General features: G+C 42.7%; 1 protein-coding gene across 1 annotated transcript in view; it reads right to left on the bottom strand.

Moving 5' to 3' along the window:
• Positions 1 to 21,872, bottom strand: part of ELL2 (elongation factor for RNA polymerase II 2) — a 49,074-nt gene extending 27,202 nt beyond the window's left edge. The window contains exons 1-2 of the mRNA XM_048931528.1: positions 21,691 to 21,872; positions 11,896 to 11,943 (exon numbers count right to left, since the gene is read on the bottom strand). Of these exons, the coding sequence (XP_048787485.1) occupies positions 11,896 to 11,943; positions 21,691 to 21,819 (177 nt within the window). The 5' untranslated portion in view covers positions 21,820 to 21,872. The remainder of the gene's footprint in view (positions 1 to 11,895; positions 11,944 to 21,690) is intronic.
• Positions 21,873 to 22,134: the final 262 nt, after the last annotated feature.

Genomic DNA, 22,134 nt, shown 5'->3' on the forward strand with positions numbered 1-22,134 from the left:
ATTTTCAAGACGGGAAAAAAAGAAGATCCAGGAAACTACAGGCCAGCCAGTTTCACTTTTGTGCCTGGTAAGATCATGGAGCAGATCCTCTTGAAGGCCCTAGTAAGGCACATGGAAAGTAAAGATGAGGTGGCTGGTCCAACCACCAATGATAACCAACATGGCTTCACCAAGGGCAAGTCATGCCTGACATGCCTGGACTTGTGCAAAGCATTTGACACTGTTTCACATGACATCCTGGTCACCAAAATGGAAAAAAAAAAAAAATAGATTTAATGAATGGATCACTTGCTGGATAAGGAATTGGCTGGATGGCTGCACACAGAGAGTTGTGGTCAGTCTCAATGTCCAAGAGAAGACCAGTGGCATTTGGAATGAGTGGCATTTCTCAGGGATCGGTGTTGAGACTGGTGTTATTTAACTTCTTTGCAGGCAATGTGGACAGTGATTGAGTGAACCCTCAGCAAGTTTGCAGAGGACACCAACCTTTGTGGTGCAGTTGACAAGCTAGAGGGAAGGGATGCCATCCAGAGGGACTTGAAGAGGCTTCAGAACTGGGCTCATGCCAACCTCACGAAGTTCAACAAGGCCAAGTGCAAGGTCCTGCATCTGGGCCAGGGCAATTGTAAGTGAAGATACAGGCTGGGTAGAGAATGGCTTGAGAGCAGCCATTCAGAAGAGAATGCATTGGGGGGTGATGAAAGATGTGATGACCTGGTAACGTGTGCTTGCAGACCAGCAGGCCAACTATATCCTGAGTTGTATTGAGAGAAGTATGACTAGCAGGTTGAGGGAGGTGATTCTACTCCTCTACTTTGCTCTTGTGAGACTCTACCTGGAGTATACTGTGTTCAGTTCTGGAGCACCCAACAAAAGAAGGACATGAAGTTGTTGGAGCAGGTCCAGTGGAGGGCCTCAGAGATGATCAGAGGGCTAGAGAACCTCCCCTCAGAGGTCTGGCTGAGAGATCTAGGGCTTTACAGCCAGCAGAAGAGGCTCCGAGGAGACCTTGTTGCAGCCTTCCAGTAGCTGAAAAGGGCCTACAGGAAAGTTGTGGAGGGACATTTTATAAAGGCAGGTAGCGACAGGACAAGGGGAAATGGTTTTAAACAGGAAAAGGGTAGATTTGGCTCAATATTAGGAAGAAGATTGGAGTGATGAGACACCGAAACAGATCACCCAGTGAGGTTGTCACTGTCCCCTCCCTGGAAGCATTGAAGGCCAGGCTGGATGGGGCTCTGAGCAACCAGTCTAAGAGGTATCCCTGCCTAAAGCGGGAGGACTGGAACTAGATGATCTGAAAGGTCCCTTCCAACTCCAACCATACTATGATTCTATGATGATGAGGAAATCAACTGCTGCCACTGATGTACCTCATAACCAAGTAAAATATATAGAAATTTACTTTCCTCCTCTATTTTCATGATGTATTTTTCAGAAACTTTGCAAGATCCAAAGAATCATTAATCAGGCACTCACTAATTTGGATGAAGTAGAAGCAAGAATTTTTGAGGAATTTCTGTGCTTGAAGACTTCAAAAAAGGCAGAATAACCAATCTGAGAATTAAAAAAATATATTTTTTTTATCTTTAATTCCAAAATATTATTTAACTTGTAATAAAGCAGATGCAAGATTCTCATTTTTGTGATTTTTTTTTCTGTAAAGTTCTTGCCAGTTAGAAATCACTTTTAAAGAACTCAAAATAACAACAGTCAGTGGGTGACAGCGGTTGCTAATTCAGCTTGACATGGTGTTTCTTGCAAAGGGTAGCTAAGCCAGTAAACTAAAGGACTCAGCAGATGCTGCAACAGCCTTTGAAAAGAACCCTTTCAGAGTATTCACACGTAAAGAGCTTTGTCCCTTAAACAAGGGAAAGCAATGAAAAAGTCTGTCATGTCTTAGTTTAATAAACACTAGAAAGGTTCTGAGGGAAGAAAAACATTTTAATTTATATTAAATGCAATTAAATCAGATAAGATGATTTTCCATACTCTAGTTCAAAACTGGAAGCCGAAACACTTAGGAACCTGAATGAAGTATTGAATCTATAGGTGATGCAAAACAGGCAGGGACAAAATACATGAAAATGGAATTGAAATTCAAAGTTGTCATAAAAAACTAGAAAGCAAGTTTGAAAACTGGAACATACCATCAATCAAAAGCAGCTGTGCAAGTAACTCATTTTAGAGTAAAAACATGGGAATCAGCTTATACAAATGCAGCTCTTCAGAAAACGCTCCACTGTTGGGCAGAACACGAACACAAGTCAGCAGTACTGTGCTTTTCCAGCACCTGGATACAAACCCAAATACTGCAATAGGAAGCAGCAGTCTGAACCACAGCAAGACGGCCTGAGCTGTGCTTGAGAGCTGTTTCTTTTGATCTGTTTTCCAGCTACATACTGGCTACTGCTGCTTTTGCATTTATTCTATTAACTTGCTGATAACCTCTAAATTTGCAAAAATTACCCCAAATGTTTGAAATCCAGTTTTACTGCTGTTGACACATTTGCTATTTCTTTCTGCATCTTGCAAGATTAAAGTAGTCTGACTCAACAAATTCTGGAAATAAGGCTCCTTTCTTAACAAATGGTCTTGCTTTTATACTATAAATTTATATCATACAGTTCTGAGAAATTCAACAGACAATTCAAGTATTTTTAGCTTAATCAGAATTCAGATATTACATTCAGCTTGAGAAAAGCAGAGTGGCAAAAAGTTTGTTTTGCCTATTTGAGTTCTATACTTTCTGAAGAAGCTCAAGGAATATTTATTAGTAAAGTACATATTGCAAATGCATAGATCTATAATAGAAAATAATTTTTCATTTGTATCAGGAAGCAGCACCACAAGCCAGTTGTCAGTGCTTTTGTTTCAGAAAAGCTGTTTTATATTCGTTTTCAGCTTTCCACACATAAAGGGCATCCCCATTGATCTAGTGGGCAGCAACACTGCCCATAGCAAGCCTCTGGAACTGAATGGGTTTTAAGGGCTCTTCCAACCCAAGCCATTCTGTGATTCTACGTAGATGACGTGCAGTACTTTGAAATTGGCTTTATTTCCCAACAATAAAGAAGAGCCTTTCTGAACTGCAAACATTCAGCTTGGTATAATTCGTTATTAATAGTTGCTGATGTGCTCTTCCCCTAGAAAAACAGAAGTCCTTGCTGCCCACCTTCATTAGACCTACTTTATCCTTAGCAACAGACAACAGGATAGAGCAGCGAAGGAAAATGAGAAAGCCCAGAAGAGAAGTTGCACGTAGGCACACCTTAACTAAAAAAAGTGCTCAAGTTGTGTCTAGACACAGAAACAAGGTCACTTTGAAACAGCTGGGTATGAACACCATTCAAAACAATTTTTCCCCCTACTTTAGGTACCATTCTAGTGAAACAAGCCCTGCATCTGCCCCCTCTGCACCTGTTCCACTTTGAAGCATGTTAACAAACTGGTATGAGTTCCTGTATCTGTAGCCCATATTTTTTCCAGAATACATACTAGCACAAGAAGACAGAGCATCATTTTTAGTTCTCACAGATGTCCACCTCACACAACCAAAACATTTATCCTTGGCTGGAATACATATAATATTCCTCATAGTAACTAACAACTATTCGTGCCTAAAATTCCTAGTATCCTTGTGCTGCTATCAGTATCACCCATCTCTTGCTTCTCCTGCATGGTGGTCAGTAGACAGCACTGGGAGACTGCAAACACTGAAGGAAAACAAAAAGCTAAAATGCAGCTTCTGTACAGAGGTGAATACTTAGTTTTTCCATCAGGTTCTGCACTCTAATGATCAGCTGTTGTTTCAAACCCTTCCTTCCCTCATACTTCCTCTCTGCTTTATTTCAGAGCTGTTTTCTTACATCATTTTATCATCTGTGTCATCACCCTCTTTCTTCATGGTTAAAGGAAATAAAGATTTTGTTTAAAGTACTTAGTGAATGCAATGATAAAAAGTCTTTGTGAAAGGTGGCATGTGAAAAAAAAAAAAAAAAAAAAAAAAAAAAAAAAAGGTCAGAAGCTACTACAGAAGAAGTATTACCATTCTGGCAACGACATAATTGCTTGTTTAACTCATAGGATTTGCACTACTTTAACAGAAGTGCACAGGAAGTCTTAGTATCAATGTCAAACACATCTCTCTAGGCTAAAACGGAGGTGCAGAAGTCTCTGTTTTCTAGATCCACACTGAAAAGACAGGAGTGGCTGAGCTGATCATTCTTAATTAAGGGCAGCTACAGGAAATTTGCTCCTTCTGTCTCCATTTACATAAAGAAAATGATTTCATCTATGCTTGCACACAATTCAGAGACACAAATTTAATTAACCCCAGAATCTTCTCTCCCTGGCAGATTATTCAGATGAGCTGTGCAGTGAATGACTGGATAAGGGATCTACTGCTTTCAAGTACCATAGCACAGACAAGTTGCAGGCGTCACTGCACCAGCCCTGAACACATCAGCTCTCTTGATTCTGTTGCCAAAAGCAAAAAAAACTCTTAAAAGAATAATTGTTACCAGTGGATGAATCTCCAGCATTGTTATTATCTTTCAGGACAGGAATATCAGGAAAGACTCTTAATACCACTTATGTCCATTTAACAACGTACAGTGAGCTCTTACAATGCAGCGAAGCCTGCCAAACAAGTGGTTGCCAGCAAGAAGCACAGCTCCACCACCACACATTCCTCCCACTTCCCTTGGGATAACCCTGGTCTTATGCCTGTACCAGTCTTGCAGACAGGCCTTCTTTTCCTATAGCATCACTAGGTACAACACAAAACCACTGGTGCATCAGCAGAAAACAGAAGTGCCCATAAATACAGCAGAGCATAGAACAGTAAGGATACTGAACCTATAGCATGGTACGAGCTATCAAGATACCAGCTTGGATATGCTGAAGGAAATACCAGTAACAACTGAGTTGGTACAAGGTTCTGAAGAAAACAAAGCAAAACAAAACTTCATACTTTCAGCGCTAGCTGTAGATGACAAATGGGAGAACAGGCATTCTGAAGAGGTTTAGTTTTAAAATTTCTACACTTTCGAAGATTGAGACTTTAGGACAAAGTGGTAAAGCCTTCTGCTGTTTGGAAACAGACACACACCACAAAAAAAAAAAAAAAAAAGAGGTAAAGTGAAAATAATTTTCCATATCCAAGTGACAAAACTCACGATTCAAAACCAAATCTGATAATCTCAAAGCAATTGTCTGCATTACCTATCATCTCAACAGCATTATGTGGCACACAGTGGGCACCCTGTTTCAATCTCCTTTCTCCCAATCCACTGCTGCAAGACAAAGCTCACACTTGCAGAACCTTGTGCATTTCCACATTGCTCAGAAGTGCACTCAGAAAGGCATGTGTGTCCCAATCTGGTCTCACCTACCAGGTCAAAGTGCTTGACATCAGTGCTAAGAGTACCCAACTCTCTGCAGCCTTCTTTAAAACATTATCTTAAAATCTATGTACTCAAATTGGTTTGCAACTTCTTCCTATTCAATGGGTTTAGTAATAGAGAACATCAACTAGAACAACTCATATCCTTGACTTCAATCTCTTCCTCTTCATCATCCATTTCAGGATCCTTCATTACTCTCTCCTACTCTCACATATCATCCTCACTGGTTTTTTTCTTATAATAGCACTTTTCATAATTTTCTCTGAACAATCTTGTGCAGGCTTTCTCCTTTCAAAGAAACCACTGCAGATTTTTTTAGTTATAGTTTTACTTCATTTCAGTCTTTTGCATCATTCTTGACAATGCCATGCACTGTTATAGTGTCCTTAATTCAGGACAGACATATTATGCTTCCCAAGCCTGAGTCATTTCATACCATTTGCTTCTGAATACATCTACCCACTCTCTCCACTTGTTCTCCCACTGCCTGCAACATGTCACAAACATTGAAGGCATCCACAGCACACTATTTTTGTGTACCTCTGCTTAGCAGATACATGTAAGTCCCCCCTTTCCTTCTCAGAATTACCCCAACCTGACTCCTCTAACCAGCTCTGTTCTCACAAGTCCTTAGTGCTGCAGGTGAGATCTGGAAGCCCATAGGCCTGGACTTAGACCTGCTCCCTGTCCTGCACAGGTCTCCACCAACACTCAACTTAGTCTGTGAGCCTCTCCCAGATCCACCACTTGGTCAGAAACTATTGAGTGACACAGCAAAGCCCTGCAAGTCAGGTTCTTTGACAGACCTTTTGGGTTAATCCATTTCTTCAGCTGCTATCCCAGCTGCAGTTTACTTGCAGTTTTTCCAGATCAGAGCTTCATCTGTCAGGAGGCAAACACAGGCAGTGACGTACTGCTGCCAGGGAAGGGCTCAGCAGGGTGTTCTGTCAGACTGTATAGAACTTCCCATTGTACAGAACCCACAAGGGATGATTTTTACTATGGCATTATTTGGCTTTTGATTATGCAGCTTTTGCCCAGGTACCTTGCTCCAAGCTTAAAACTTTGATTATTAGATAGCATTAATGTAGGTGTCCAGCCAGCACCTCCTGGGAGACAAATGTTCCAGAAAGCTACTTTATCATAACAAAGCCTCAAAAACCTGCTCTTATGGAAAAGAATTGTTTAGCACTGACTTTTATTGTTTTCATTTTAATGTTTGCAAATCCCTTTTGCCAAAAGCTGTTTTCTTCAAGGACCAAACCTCATCCTCCTCCTTTATTACAGCCAGACTACAGAAGGTCAGTGGTCAGTGCTGCTTTCTAAAGGGAAATTAGGATGCCTCAGCCTGTCTGAAATAGTATCATTACACATGGCTACCTTGCAAACAAATTTAAGTGCCTTACTACAAAAAAATTCACTCGAAATGCATTTTACTAATTACATTGATCTGTAGATAAATGAAATAACCTAAAGGGGAAAAAAAAAAATTCTACTTTCACCCCCTCCCTGCTTCCTTCCCAAACCTTTGGCTTTTCCTCTAAAAATCTAGTCTTTGCTCCCTCAAGTTTGCCTTTATGGATCATCAGTTCATCTTTCCAGGCCTTGGCACTAGGGATGGTGCTCCTTTCAGTGCCACCAAACCAGAGCGTGACACCCATCTGCTGCTGAACAACTCTCCTCAAATGAGGTCTGCAAACAGCCTTTCCAACATGTGGAGCCACACATGGGCCACACTGCTGCAACAATGAAATGGCACACTTAAGCTCTCCTGTCCTTCTGTACTGTTGGCAAGGATGCAGTAGAGCCCTTCCTCCACTCTGACAGCTGTACATTTGTTGCCAGAGTGATAACGTTCCTGGCTAGCAGCACAAGAGGAGCCAGTTCTGCAGGGAAGCACAGTAACAAGTACTTCCTAATGCAATGTTTTGGGTTTTCTTGGTCCAGGCAAGGTGGACAAGCAGCATGGAGGGAGATAACAGGATTTGCACAAGAAGTAATTACTGTCAAGGGAGGACCAGATATTTGTGTAGGGACAGAGACCACGGCAGGTAACTACTATCCCCAGACTAGTGCCAGAGGTTATGTTACAGCAAAAATGAACAAGAAAGAATACCACCAAGCTGACACAATGCATTGCAAAAACATGTAAGACAGTGGGCATTTCATATTGCTTTTAGAAAAATATTTTTATGCCGAAGAATAAACCATAATTCCTGCAACACACAAAGAGTAAAAAAGATTCATTTTAAATTGTAATGGATAATTGAACCAATACTGATACCACTTGGTAAATTTACAGAAGTGGTTTCTATCCTCCCCAGGAGAGCCAAACCCACCCTTGGGTGCATTACTGGTGTTCAGCAAAGCCAGCACTCCTCCACCCATGAACCAAGCCCTCAGAGATCATGTCCCTAAGATCAATAATGTCGATTTCGAATTACTTTGACGAGAATGCTGAATAGCACTTCAGCATTTATGTAGAAGTAGGTGTTTTGATTTAATTGATATCAGAGCAAGGATATTTCCCTTAAGTCATTTGGAAACCATCTGAGTGGCAGTAATGAACATAAAATAACATAGCATTTGACAAAAGAAAAATGAAATCCTTAAGTCCAGAAATAGACATATTAATAAACATAATTAGATATTTTTAGGCAAGGAAGTCATAATTTCTCAAAAGTCATTTAAATTGTTATAGGACAGAGTATTTCTAAAGAAATAATTTCACTCTGCAAGGCAGATGAAGCATTTATTCCAGTTATAAGAAGTTGGTCTACTTATCAGCTAGATCAACTGCTAGATTTCCAACATACTACTCATTTTCCCAAATCAGATGACCTGTTTTGTAAGCTGAGAGGAAGAAAAGCACCACTGTGCCAACCCCTCTGCAGATAAAGAGTTGAAGCCCAGTCATGCTGAAGGCACATAGACTAGACATAGCAAGAAACTAGGCAAGCTGTCAGCTTTGGATACGTTGCAGTTGCCACAGATTACATCTCTATCTAAGAGGAACGAGTGCAATACAAGAAATGGCAAAGAAAGAAAAAAACACAAAAGTGAAACCACACAAGGAAAACATGCCTATTTAGAACTCAGTGCTAATGTGGACTGTACACTGGACTAACAGCAGCAGCTTGTTTTACTTGTAGCTGTTTGTTAAAATTTATCCCCACTCTGCATTACAGTGAAAAGTCATTGGCAACACTGTAATTCCTCAGAGTTATTGTATCTAGAGCAACACAGCTCCTACATTGACTGAGAACACATAAGCCAAGATGTTTAATTACAAAGTATTTCTTAAAAGCTAATCTCTGTCATCTAAATGACCTACATCTTGTCTTTCCTCATCACCCTCAAGCTTCTTCAGATGGTACCACATCACGGTCCAGATATTTTAGAAGTCAATGTTCCCAGTGGAAAGTTCTCTCCATTAGGGGCCGATTTGTGGTCATTTTAATACTTGCTTAATAAGCAACTTACTTATATAATAACTTATAACAATAACTTATTTAACAAGCCAGAAATGACAGAGTTCTTAGCTGGACACCAACTGTACTGGTACTGTTTCAGTGATCATCACACCGAAGATGTTTAGAGGCTAATAACACAGCACACACACATGTTTTGTTATCGTTCTGAATGTGGACCATCTTACTGCATCTCTGTTTTTTCTATGGTACTTTCTGAGACTGTCAACACATATCCAGTGCTTTTCAGATGCTCTCAGGGTAACTTGGTCCTAAAACAAATGGAAAGCTAAGCTTGACAGTTTTTATTTATTTATTTACTGGGTAAAGTAGCCACAGTGACACTCTGGCACCATACTTAGGTCCTTTTTAGAACATATGCATGAAACAGAAGTTCCTACTTTGCCTCTTCTAACCTAAGGCTCTTATCTCAAACTTCAGCTTCTCAACATCTTAATCCAACATGGCACCAGACCAACTCAAGTCAGCATACTACTTTCATTTCTCCACTTGAGCCCTACCCATGGAGGAAGATGAGTAGAACATGTAACTAGAGCTGAAATACTTAAAAGCCCAGATTCTTTTAAAGGCAATTCAGCATTGTATCCTAGAGTTATGCAGCTGCCTGGTTCCACAGACACCAAGAACATATAACCCAGGATGGAAAAGTCTCTTATGGCAGCCCAGCAGCCTGGCCTGCAACTCCAAGAGTTCTGGAAACACCTAAAACATGGTGGTGCAATACAAAGAAAATGGAGTCTCATCATCTACCTTAATGAACTTAAAATATTATCCCTGTGTTAGACAATTAGGACCTAGAAATGTCCTGGAATAAGTTCTTTGGTTTGCACTGACCTAATTATGGATAGACTTGAGAAGTACCATAGGAGATTTTTGCTTCTGCAGCAAGTAATGAAGCCCTATCAGATATTTCCACCTCATGGAGTATGGGAACAGGATTCACTGATGAGTTTTATAATCAAGAAAATCCAGCATTCTCTCTTATGTTCGGTACCAACCTGGACTTCCACAGCACTCTGTGGAATCTACTGACCTAGTAGATTTTTGAGCACAGCTGTTAGGACATCTGTGCATCACACAGTGATATTACAGGGGTTCAAATGCACAACAATGAAAAAAAAAAAAGATATTTAGAGATGAGAAACAAAGCCTCCTCCAGCCTGGTAGTAACTGAAATCTCACATGCTGCTCCTATAAAATGCTACTTGAAAATGTGGGATAAATAAGGACATAAACTTCTGCAGAGAAAGAGCATACAAGGTAGATCAGGTGTGCTAGTAATTTTTTTCTTTTGCAGTATATAACTTTCAGACCTTCATGCCAATATTTAGGTTAATTATTAATAATCCCATAACTTATTTTGAACTAAGCAAAACCATAACTTTTTCCAGGTTTTGTAAAAAAGAACAAAATGCACTCTGAAGGATGGCTTTATGGTCATACAAAGGAACAGAGGAAAAATGCAGGCAGGTGCCAAAAGGGGACGATGATGCAATTCTCCTGACTGCCTCCCTGCTTGCAAGCACTCACTGATGAAAAGCTTGACATGAGCCAGCAGAACGTGCTTGCAGCCTCAAAAGGCAATCATATCATGGGCTGCATCAAAAGCAGCATGGACACCAAACAAAGCGAGTTGATTGTTCACCTCTACTCCACTCTCCCAAGACTCTGCCTGCAGTGCTGAGTTTGCCTCTAGGGATCCCACCGCAAGAAAGATGTGGAGCTGTCAGACTGAGTCCAGAGAAGGCCACAGGGATTAACATAGGGCTGAAGCACCTGTCCTACAAAGTGAAGTTGTTAAGTGGAGAAGTGAAAGTACCGAAGAGACCTTGAGGCAGCCTTCCAATAGGTATCTAAAGGGAACCTGCAAGAGAGCTGTAAAGGAACTCTTCGCCATGGAGTGTAGTGATAGGACAAGAATAATGGCTTTAAACTGAAAGAAGTTAGATTTAGACTGGGTAACATAGAGATGCTGTAGATGTCCCATCCCTGGAGGAATTCAAGGACAGGTTGGATGGGGGTCCTGGGCAACTTGATCTTGTGAAAGGTGTCCCTGCCCAGAGGGTTGGAATTGAATGAACTTTAAGGTCTCTTTTAACCCAAATCATTCTGTGATTTGACAATTTGGGCAGGCTTTGTAAGCCAAACAAAAGAAAGGTGACCTTTTCAGCAGGACCACATCCCTGACACTGATTCTGATTCTCAGCCCACCAGGTCTAGCCCACTGGACCAGGACTGTAGTTTCAAATACTCTGGACAAGAATACTACCTTTCACCATCTTTAAGACTTTATCTATCCTTCTCTCATCTCTTCCTTGCTTTCTCCGCAGAAGCACTGCATGCATATATAGAAAACTGGATCTGTTAACTGATCTGAATTAAAACTAACATCATCTTAAAGTTCAAATATTAAACCTAAAATCCTAAGACTAACTACAACCTGCACTTAATTTTATGTTCAGCTTCAGTTCTCCAGTTTGCACTTGTTGATTATTTAAGAAGGCCACAGGAGGCCTCCTCCTTTAGAAGGCCACATTTCCCTATTTTTTTTTCCCTTAAATTCTTCATCAACAGGCTTGAAATATCTCATTTTATTAGAGTTTCAAAAAAGCTTCAGAAATCATCAGTAGTCTCCATGGCCTGAGAAATAACATGCCTATTCCCCAAAACTACACTTTTGCTCCACACCTTAAAAGCAATCACTTCAAGTCAGATTTACAATCCTAGACATACACTGCTTAGCTGCTAACTTACAAAGTTATAATTTTTCCTTTCAGATTTAGGCTTGAAGTTGATAAAAGCAAGAAAAAAAATTACACAGAAACATGGCTCTTCTCCATATTTTGAATAAATATATAATGCTCTTAAATAAATACATAATGAAACACATGGCATTGAATGCATCATGAAAATGTCCATATGACTTCTCTCTTTTAAGAGATTGTACATAATTTCTGGGTATCTTTTCCTATGTAACATTAGTACAAAAAACTTACCCCTTGGCGTCCTTGAAACTGAATTGAAGGTTGAGAAGGAACAAGATCCTGCAAGAGAAAGAAAACAAGCAGAATGTAAGCAAAACTGCAAATCTCCATACACTGGTAAAAGTTATTTTGCTACACAAATTAAACACGTGTGGTAGATTCATTTACAACAACCAGCCTACTTCCCAGAGGCCATATTACGATACAGAGCGGCTGTGCAAGTAAGGCTAGGGCTCCTGCAAGCAGTACCCTATGCAGAGCTCAGGAGTTCAAGACCTGATGTTTTATTAGGATACATAGGCACTACAGGGAGAGAATGGGCAAGGAAATTAATGGTTGGTATTGCTGGCACTGAAAGGAAGAAGAACTCCCCTACATATGACTGAAAAGAGCCCCAAGAGGCCTGCTTTTTCCCTCTCCCAGACTCTGCCTTCACAGGCCCGCCACTCAAGGTTTTGGAAAGTGCTCATTTTCTGAAGAGCCTACTTGGCAACATTTTCACATGCATTTGAGTGTCTGGCTTTCCTACTCTGCAGTTCAGCTAATCAGTTAGAGTAAGTTCTACCAATGAAAAGATTCATTGTAACCAAACAAACATCAAAAAAATAGGGCTCCCCCAAACAGTCTTCACTTCTGCAGCAATGAATCTACTAAGAGAAATATGTAAGAGCGCCAGAAACAACAAGAGCCACCTCTAACTCGTCTCTATAATTTCACAGCAGTAAGCGCAGCCTGTTCCTGAATCACAGTGACGGAAGCATGCTGCACCAATTCTGTGCTCACATTACAGCTCATGAAGACTTACAGATGTTTTTAGGGCAGGGGACCAAGAAGCTTGCTAGTTGAAAACAACTGCTCTTTGTCACAGGCTGGCTTCTGGTCAGATCTACTCCCTGACATAGCTCAATGCACAACACCGAAACACCACTGTCAGCAGGAGCACACTGATAAGAATATCCTATTTAGCAGCAATACTGTGCTCAGCTTTACTGAGCCCTGAAATTACGCTGCAGAACAGAATAACATATGGGCTCTGTGCTGACTGGTATAACTTACTAGGATTTTATAAAGCGTTAGTCAGCCTCCTGCCAACACTTACACTGAGAAATGTACCAAAGGATAAAATTCTTATTCATACAGATTTTACTCCAGAAAAGCAAGTTTTTATAGACTGTAAATTGAGGTGCCATTCAGGAGCACAAAGCTGCAGATGACATAGCATAGAATGACTGGAAAGGTGAGGTAGGTGCAATTCCTGCTCACTGCTGCCTCCAGCCACAGCTTGCTCCTCTATGCCTTGCACTTGTCTGGGTTTTCAAAGTAAAACTCGTGACACTGATAGAGCAGCAAACTCCTGACTTTGGGGTTCGTGATGAAGTAGATCTGCTCATGAGGGTGCCTGTGGCTGCCAAAGCCAGCAGAGGTAAGTGGCAAGGTGTCAGGCAACAGGCCTGCAGGCAACCTCCAAACTTAAACCTCACATCTTTAAAAATGGCTGCACCTATTTTTCACAGAAGGCTTACACTGCACCTCCAGTTTCACAGCAGCCAACAATACAGTTTGTATTGTGGGACAGTTTCACACAGACCCACAATACAATACGAACGTAAGCCCTTAAAAAACTCCACAGAACTTTCAACTTCAAGCTGGATAGTGGCAGAAGCCATCCAAGTTTGAAACTATTAGAGGATTTTTATCAGCTTATCCAGTGCCTACAAGTGTTTGAAAATGCAATTTGATAAACATATGAAGCCTGATGCAACTATAAATCCTAACCTGTATCTGAGGTGTCAGTTTTCCAGAAGGAAACTTTGTTCCACACAAAGTGAGTTAGGAGAGCACTCCACCACATGCTGAGTCAGACGTCCCAATGCACCCATCATGCAGGCTAATGCTGCAGCTGTCACCATCTTACACAGGCTCACAGAACCTGACATCAGCTAGTTTCTGATCCAGTCAAAGTGTGCTGGCTGAACAGCAGCCCACCCTACTTCAGTGCAAGAAAACACAAGGAATCTAAATTTAGCAGAGTATCAGTGAGCCCTCACGTCCTTCCTGGCACGTTATCTGGAGAGCCAGACTGCCTGGCAGGGAGCAGGCAAGGAGAAAGCCCTGCGGTCCAGCCTGCTACTGCTGCCAGGCCTTCACTCTGAAATGGGCCTGGGCACGGTTGTAGGAGCAGAACAAATAGCTTTTCTACTCATAACTTGCTCCAGCCCCCACTCCCTTCAGTTCACAGTGTCTCTGTGGGGAGCACAGGTGCCTTGCCACTTTCCTGAGCCATTCACTTAACACCTCCTCACAATTACTGGTGTTGGAGGACACAGCCCCCATTAGTTCTCTTTTGAATCTGTTCATACATCCACTGTCTGTGAACTTGCCTAATCCTTTTGAGAAACCACAGATATTCTCTGCCTCCAGCCTCCTCTCCTCTGCAGCCAGATCCACCCATCTATATGGGGAATAGATCTGCTTTAACTTATCTGTTTCACCAGGTGCCCTCTTGTTTCACCCCAAAACAAAGTCCCAGCTTTTCTGGTCTCTTGGGAGGTGATATACCTCCCCTCGATCACTTGAGAGTAAGGAGGGCAGCTGTCTCCATACATCCTTCCGCAGATTCCCAAATCAAATTCCTACTGAGGACTCCAAATGTGAGTACACAAGAGCTTTAAACAGCAACAGTAGCAACAGAACACAACTGTATCACTCTCAACTCTAGGACTAGATGCAACTGTCAATTCCAATTCTTACCTCATGGAGTTTACCTGTTCTTATCTATGCTAGGGGAAAATCATATGCTACTATTTTTTCCACAAGCCCAGGCCAATGAGGTCTTTCTGGAGCTTCTCAGCATGAGTTTCCAATCCTGAAAAACCTGAAGCTTTGACATCTCAATAACTTCTCCAGACAACTCCTGAACATGTGAAATGGAACTGCTCCTCCAAGTGATGCTTGGCAATCCAGATCTGAATTTGTTTCCACCCTAAAGAGTGACCACAAAGTCCAACTTGTGTCTTCAAGTCCCTCCTTTGGTGCCAATCCAACGGCAACAACTTAGATTCAGCTAAGCAGTCCTCTAAGCTCTCCTGTTCCCTTCCTGTGAAATCAGCAGTGCTGGAGATCTTGGAGTTCTGCAGCCTGGGGGCGGGGCAAGCCTAGCATCCCACCACAGTAATCAGATCCTGGAGAAACTGCCAATGCTTGCAACGCGCACATCATCTCATTGAAGTAAGAGTAGTAATAATCAAATGCCAACTCAGCCAAAAACCAAGTTACAGACAGCTGCAGGCACATTTCACTTAAGCAATTTCCCTTTATTTGCATTTGAAAATTTTGTTTAAGAAAGAATACATTCTCCTATACAGGACTGGTTAGAGAAAATTATATAGAGGAACAGTTACATTCAAATCTTAAATCTCTAAATTTTGGGTGAAAAAAGTTCAAGAGCTACCTGGCTTGTTTGCTTCAGGTTTACAGTTTTGCTTAATTGTCTTTGGGCAGGGACTGTGTCTGCTTGCAAGACTCAAGATCTGTGTGTACACATGGTGCTTGGTAAATAACTCTAATATTTATAAGGCACCACCCTTGCATACAAGGTTAATTATCTACTGTTTTCCAGGCACACTGACTCAGAGTGAATAGAAGATACCTTAACATCAGCATATTAGAGATTGTGATGTATAATAATTTTTTATGTGTTTTAATGATTTTAAGAGCTACCAAGAAGGCGGCTAGCACATGATGCAGTTGCAAGATACTGATGCTTACCAGCAGTGTCAACTTAAGAAATTACTCCCTCCCTTCCCCAACCTTTCAGCAGCCTCTCTTTGCTGCCTTAGGGCTGAAAACTGCCTGCTGAGCCTATAGGAAGTTACTTGCTAATTTACAGCATGGCACAACTTATGCTAAGGAATTAAAGAAGAAAAAGTGTTTGGACTATAGAAAGACTATGTGCACTGATAAAATTAGTTACATTGTTACAGACACCTGTATCACCAACACTGAGGATTATTCCTTACGTACACATTCCACCCATTCAAAAATCATAGTTAGCCAGCCAGTCTTTGTTTTAATGAAATTCGGAGAGCTAACTCTGATCTCCAAATGCTTAATATATTAAGAAAATCATGCTGTGAGTTGGCAAAGCCATTCTAATACAGATATGAAGATACAACTTTATCTGCGGCAACTGCAAATTCCCAACTTGTGGGAATTGCATAATTGGCTTCTGGGCTTTTATTTATTTGTTTGTTTGTTTATTTTTAAAATATACAACCTCATCACATCATCTGGACAGTAATCAGTAAGCTGGAAAACCCACAACAGTGACAAAACTTAACGCATGACATACTGACATACAGTAAAGACTTGTTTACTATGAAAAATATAGAGATCCCGTGCCAATAATCCTAATAAGAACGCTTCACGAAGATAAATACAGAGGTATTTGTATTTGCCATAAGTTTATTACTCTCCTTTTACTAACAGTAATACGCAAAGATTATAATCGGCACTATTGGGTAGCCCTGCGCATCAAACATGAAAAGTTCCAGTTCTGATTTAACTGAACCTATACCTTCTGCTTCTTTCACAGTGAGAAAGACTAGCTCACAGCACACATCAACCTAAGCAGAGCCTACTGTCAGTGTATACTGCAATGTCTGCTGCAAGCGGAGCTGCCTGCACTGGCAGCAGCAGTGGTACAGGGACAAGGCGAGAAGGAGGAGCTGCAGTTGCACAGAGGTAATAAATAGGTGATCTTGGCTTCAGACCCCTGGTGTGATGCCCCCAGTGTCTGAGCAAAATCAGCATCGGAGCAGGGAAAGCAACAGTGGCTCAGAAAATGGAACCATCACTCTTAGGGAAGCTGGCAAACAGATCCACTAGGATAATAAAGTTGTACTTTTGCTACATGGCCATCAATTGCTTCAGAGCTAATTGTTCCTGAAAGAGGAAGGTCTAGCTCCTTTCTCTTCCCACTCCCAGGATTCAGATCCTCCCAGCACTTGTGGATATCTTCCTTAACCTCAGTCAGCTCACTAACCCCAAGCAAGGCACCCTGAAAAAAAAAAAACCAAAAAACAAACAAACAAACAAAAAAACAACCACACAAGTTACATGGGTAGTTTTCTGTAATGAAAAGAAATGGTGCCATGAACCTTCAATCAGTTTAAGCTGCCTCCGTTTTACTCCAGATATTCAGCTCAGTTACGCGATTATCTGCACAGGGTGTTAGTAAGGTGCTAGCCTTAGATCAACTCCATGGCAAGGGTGGGAATAATCTCATTTGTTAAGACAGCATTTAACTGCCCTCAGCTTTTCCTGCAGTCCTATGTCTCATCAACCACAACCTTCTGACATCTGAAACAGGATACACATCCTAGTCACCTTCATACCAGATATCTGATTTATCCAGGGCATGGTCCATCCTGTGCATTAGACAAGTTAAGAAATCTGTGGGAAGATAATGGAGCAATAGCACTGGAAGGGAAAAAAAAATAATAATAATAATCCATTTTTTGCATCTGAGAGTGGATTTGCTGGTTTGGCCATAGTAGTACTCATACTCAGCATGGCAATCGCCCTTCTCCCTACATCAGTTTCTCTCTGATGACACGAGCCCTCATACCAACAACCTGAAACCTGAGCAGGAAGGTGGCCAAGCAAAGGATAAGAATGGCAAGAAGGGCTTCTGGATCTCTTTAGCAGCAGGCCTGGCTGAAACACTCATGGAGAGACAGCAGTATTCTTCCAACAAGGCAGTAAGGCAGAATGTCAACATGTATCCAACAGTTTGCAACAAGAACAGGGGCATAAGCACCACTTAAATAGACTCAGTCATCTCCATTTCCTCTCCATCACGTGGAGCCTGTTGTCTTCTCTTGGAGGTACAAGCACTTACTATCACAGTGTTCCTGACTCACAGCTGTCAAGCAGTGCCTCTCTACTACTCATCTACTTCATAGGAACTGTATGGAATTCGGTTGTTTTTTTTTTTTTTTTCTCCCCACTAATAAACTTGTTCTAAATCAGACTTGTAACTTTGTGACAAAGGAAAAAACATTTGGAGTGGTATATCTCCCAGTCCTTGCTGCCACAAGAAATAGGGGTTAAAATAGGGTTTAAAGAAATAGGGGTTGTGAAGGTGCAAATATGTTCATAATGAATAACTGCATAGCTTTAATCAATTAACTCTGCGTTATTAATTGCACTGTCTTAAGAGATAAGAAATCTTAGATTTCAAGAAATCAAACGGCAACAAATACAGAATGCATCATCAACTCTTAGTATGTTTAGATGGGCAATAGAGGCAAAAATGTAGAGACCTCACCCAGGCACTTCCTTTCTTTTGCACAGAACTCCCTTGCAATTTGTACCAATTTTGCAAGTGGTATCAAATGTTCCAGTACAAAATAATTATTTGCCAGGAGCAGAACAGAGTGGATGGGGCATTCCCAAAAAATTCTACAGGGTCTGGAAGTGCCCTGGAGTAACTGGACTCTTCTGCACGCTCTCACTCAAGCAGCCACCCACCAGTGCAGACTGCTGGACTCCAGCATCCCATGCCCCTTACTTTGCACACTTGCATCTAAATCCCAGCACAGCTCATGGCATATGAACACTACAGCTGTGACAAGACTAATGCTATGTCCACCCTCAAGCTGACTGATAAGAAAGCAAAAAGAAAACCCTGAAAGATTTGACCCTTCTAAAAGCACAAAGTGCATTCTCATTTCTAGTAGGACGTCACCAGCGATCTCTGAACGTCTCAAGCTTTCAAACAGAAAGTCATTTCCTAACCCCAAATCCAAACCGTAGGTGCCGTATGTACAGAAAGCACATGTGAGCTACAGGGAATTTCAGCCCTGGCAAATGAAATACAGCAGCTTTCTGTGACTTCTATTGCTCAGAGTGAGGGAACATCAGACAAACATGCATCTCATATGCTTACTAACTCCAGAATTGCTGCAGCTGGAACATCCAAATGATGAATAAAAACTTAAATGCAAGACAGATTTGTAAAAGTAAGAATTATCCTTGGGCTTCAGAAGCTGAGATTTTAGAGGCAAAAGAAAAAAAGAAAAAGAAAAAGAAGAAAAAAAGAAAAAAACTTGCTTAAGCAGCATGCAGAATAAAACAGAGATCTCCAGTTGCTTTCATCTGGAGAAGCACAGCTAGGACATGACTGTAAAGGTGATGTTCCCTCTGCAAAATAAGTTTTATCAGCTGCAGACACAACTGTCCACACGACTCTGCAGAAACTGCTCAGTACAGCGTTCCCTAATCTGCTTCAGAAGCAGTCAGCAGATTAGGACATGCCACCACCTGCAAGAGTGAAATTATACACTGTCACCAAGCAGTGAGAAGCTCCACAGCAATATGACTGTTTCTGTTATACCTGTTCTCATTATAACAGAAGATGCACCTGCATACTATAACTTGAGCTAATCTAATCAGGTAGCTGCCTCCAAAACACAGAGGCTGTACTTGTAGTACACTCACTCTGGCCATCTGTCCTTCTATCAAATCAGCTCTCAAAGCTCTTATGTTTTTTCCATCCAGAACTACTCTGGCAGGAGGAAAAAAAAAAAAAAAAAGAAAAAGAAAAAAAAAAAAAAAAAAGGACAAATAAATAAGGTTGTTCAGAACAGTTCCAAGGACAGCACAAGGGCCAGGGAGGCAATGCACCATGGCCATGAGAGCTGTTCTGTGCAGCCAAGTGCTCATGCTCACCAGGGGTTTCTAGTAGCACAGCCATGACCCTTTGGGATGCACAATGCAAGGCTGTGCTACACTGCTCCTGTGCATCCTCAGAGATTACACACTGCACTCTGCATTCCCCACTGCTCAGTTGGGGCAGCGGCTGCATGACATGGCTGTGGCTCTGAAGGCAATATGCAGCAACCACCAGTACCGAAGTAAAACTGCCTGCAGAACAGAAGTTGGTTAACAAATGAATAGTGATGCTTTAAGTTCACACTGCCATAGATGATGCTCAAATACTGCAAACCATGCTGCTCAGTATTATCAGAACAAAGCTAAACATTCTCCAGCATGTGGATTCAGTCTCCCTCTCCAAAGGCGTGCAGGAGACCTGCCCTCACTTACAACAACCTGCACAGATCAAAAAGTACTGTTTCAACTCTGTGCTTCTGCAGGTGAAGGGAAGTTGGATTTAAGGATTTAAGAGGACACCGTAAAGCAAGTTAAGAAAATTTTTAGAAAAGAAATAATATAGCACAAGTACTTCAAACTTCACACATTGTGCTGGAATCTGAATTTGTGAAGCAACCTAGCATACAGAGCCTGCTTACAGGCTGCCCAAGTTCTACAAGTGATGGCTAAGTAGGTCATTTGAGGGTTATCATGATTCCGCACTTCTACATACTGCTTGAAGAATTACTTGTGATGTACAGATAAGATCTTTCTGCACAGAGAAAGGCAACAGCAAAACTGTAGGTCATCTTTCCTGCATTCACTTAATAACATCCTCCCTTTTTCAGCAACGCTGATTGCAAGCCTTCGTTATAATTTCTTTAGTAAGAACTGAAATGGGTCAGTGATGCAAGAGAGCATAAAGCTGGTGAGAAGAACTGAACTGCCAGCTGCAGGACATGTGCTCTGTCCTCCTTAAGCACTGCAGGGACATAAACCAGCTATTTTCAAGTGGATTTATTTAAAATACATACAACAGAAGCTGATAATGTCTGCTCTCTTTCCCATTCCTCTCACCTGATGCAGAGATTCCTTACATAAAAACAACGGCTCCCTCAGAATCTCTCAAATATAGTCTGAGAACTGCTTCCTGAATAGTGTCATAGGAGATTTTGGACACTGTGGAAGTGAGAAGATTGCAATTTAGTTCATTAGCTTAAAGGATGACCATTTTTAAGCACAGAAGTTCTAGAGACTGCAGTATCAAGGGCTGAAGTTTTACACTCGCCACGTTACTGTCACTGGCCACGGTTCCAGTGGCACACACTGACTCCTGCAGGTTCAATTGAGAGAAAGCACGTCTGCAGAATGAGCTAGAGGTCCACTTAGTGAAGTTATGGAGATGGTGAAATAGCGAAATAGGAAAAAGAATTTCATTTATTTTTGTGACCTTCACTGTCACACATAGCTCTGTATTCACTTGATAACACCTTGATGACGAGGCATTCATTTTCTGACTCGGAAATTGATTCCACTTTAGAAAAAAAAAAAAAGCCTAGGCAGGTAATTAATTGAAGTTGTTTCACAGATCAGAATTACACCGTTCTCCAGAACAGAACGCAGGTTCACTACCACCGCTGCACACCCAACCTGCCCTAAGTTCCTCACACGCACAGCTGCCTAACTCCCAACCACAGCATCTCACGCACGGCTCCTACCAGGTGCACAAGCCTCGGGGACCTCATTCCTGACGGCACGGTGAACTATTCTGCGCGCCAAGTTGAACTCCTCACTGCCTGCAGCCTGGCTCCCATCAAAGCACCCTTAATCTACACCGCACCGGCTGCGGGAAAGCAGCCCTTTCCAGGCGCTCTGAGTTCATCCCCGCACGTCGATTTCAACTGCCGAACGCCGCAGCGCTGCCGGCAGCCACCACCCAGCGTCGGGAGCCGCAGCCCGGCGCGGGCATCCAGCGAGGCGTGCGGTGCGAGCAGCCGGCACCTCAGCGCTCGCTGTGAATCACGGCGTGCGGGAGGCGCGGGGGGAGAGCGGCGGAGAGAACCGAGCGGAGGCGAGATCGCCGCGCGGCTCCTGTTGGCCCCGCGCGGCGATCTGTTGGGCGATCTCCTGTTGGGACCCGGCAGCCCTCACCTTGCGGCTCTGGTAGCTCTCCAGCGCCCGCACGGCGGTCTCGGTCAGCTTGACGTGCAGTACCGAGACGTTGTCCGCCGCTTTCCCGCAGGACACGGCGTAGCGGCCCCCCTCCCGCAGCGACGCCATCTTACGCGCCCCTCTTCTTCCTCCTCCGCGGCCTGCCCCGCCGCCGCCTCCGCCGCCGCCTCCGCCGCCGCCGCCGCCCCGCTACTGCCGTCTCCGCCGCCGCCGGCGCCTCCCGCCGCCGCCTCCGGCCGCCGCCGCCGTCGCTACAGCCATCGCGGCGCGGACGTAACACCGCCCGCCCCGCGCCACGCCCCGCCCTCCGGCAGCGCCCATTGGCCGAGGTGCGGCGCTCGGGCGCGACACGTTAGGACGTCACGGGCGGCGCTCCACGTGCGCGCGCGTTGCGAGGCGGCGCTGGAAGGGTTAACGCCGTGC

This window comes from Lagopus muta, chromosome Z (genome assembly GCF_023343835.1).
Source record: "Lagopus muta isolate bLagMut1 chromosome Z, bLagMut1 primary, whole genome shotgun sequence".
Lineage (NCBI taxonomy): Eukaryota > Metazoa > Chordata > Aves > Galliformes > Phasianidae > Lagopus > Lagopus muta.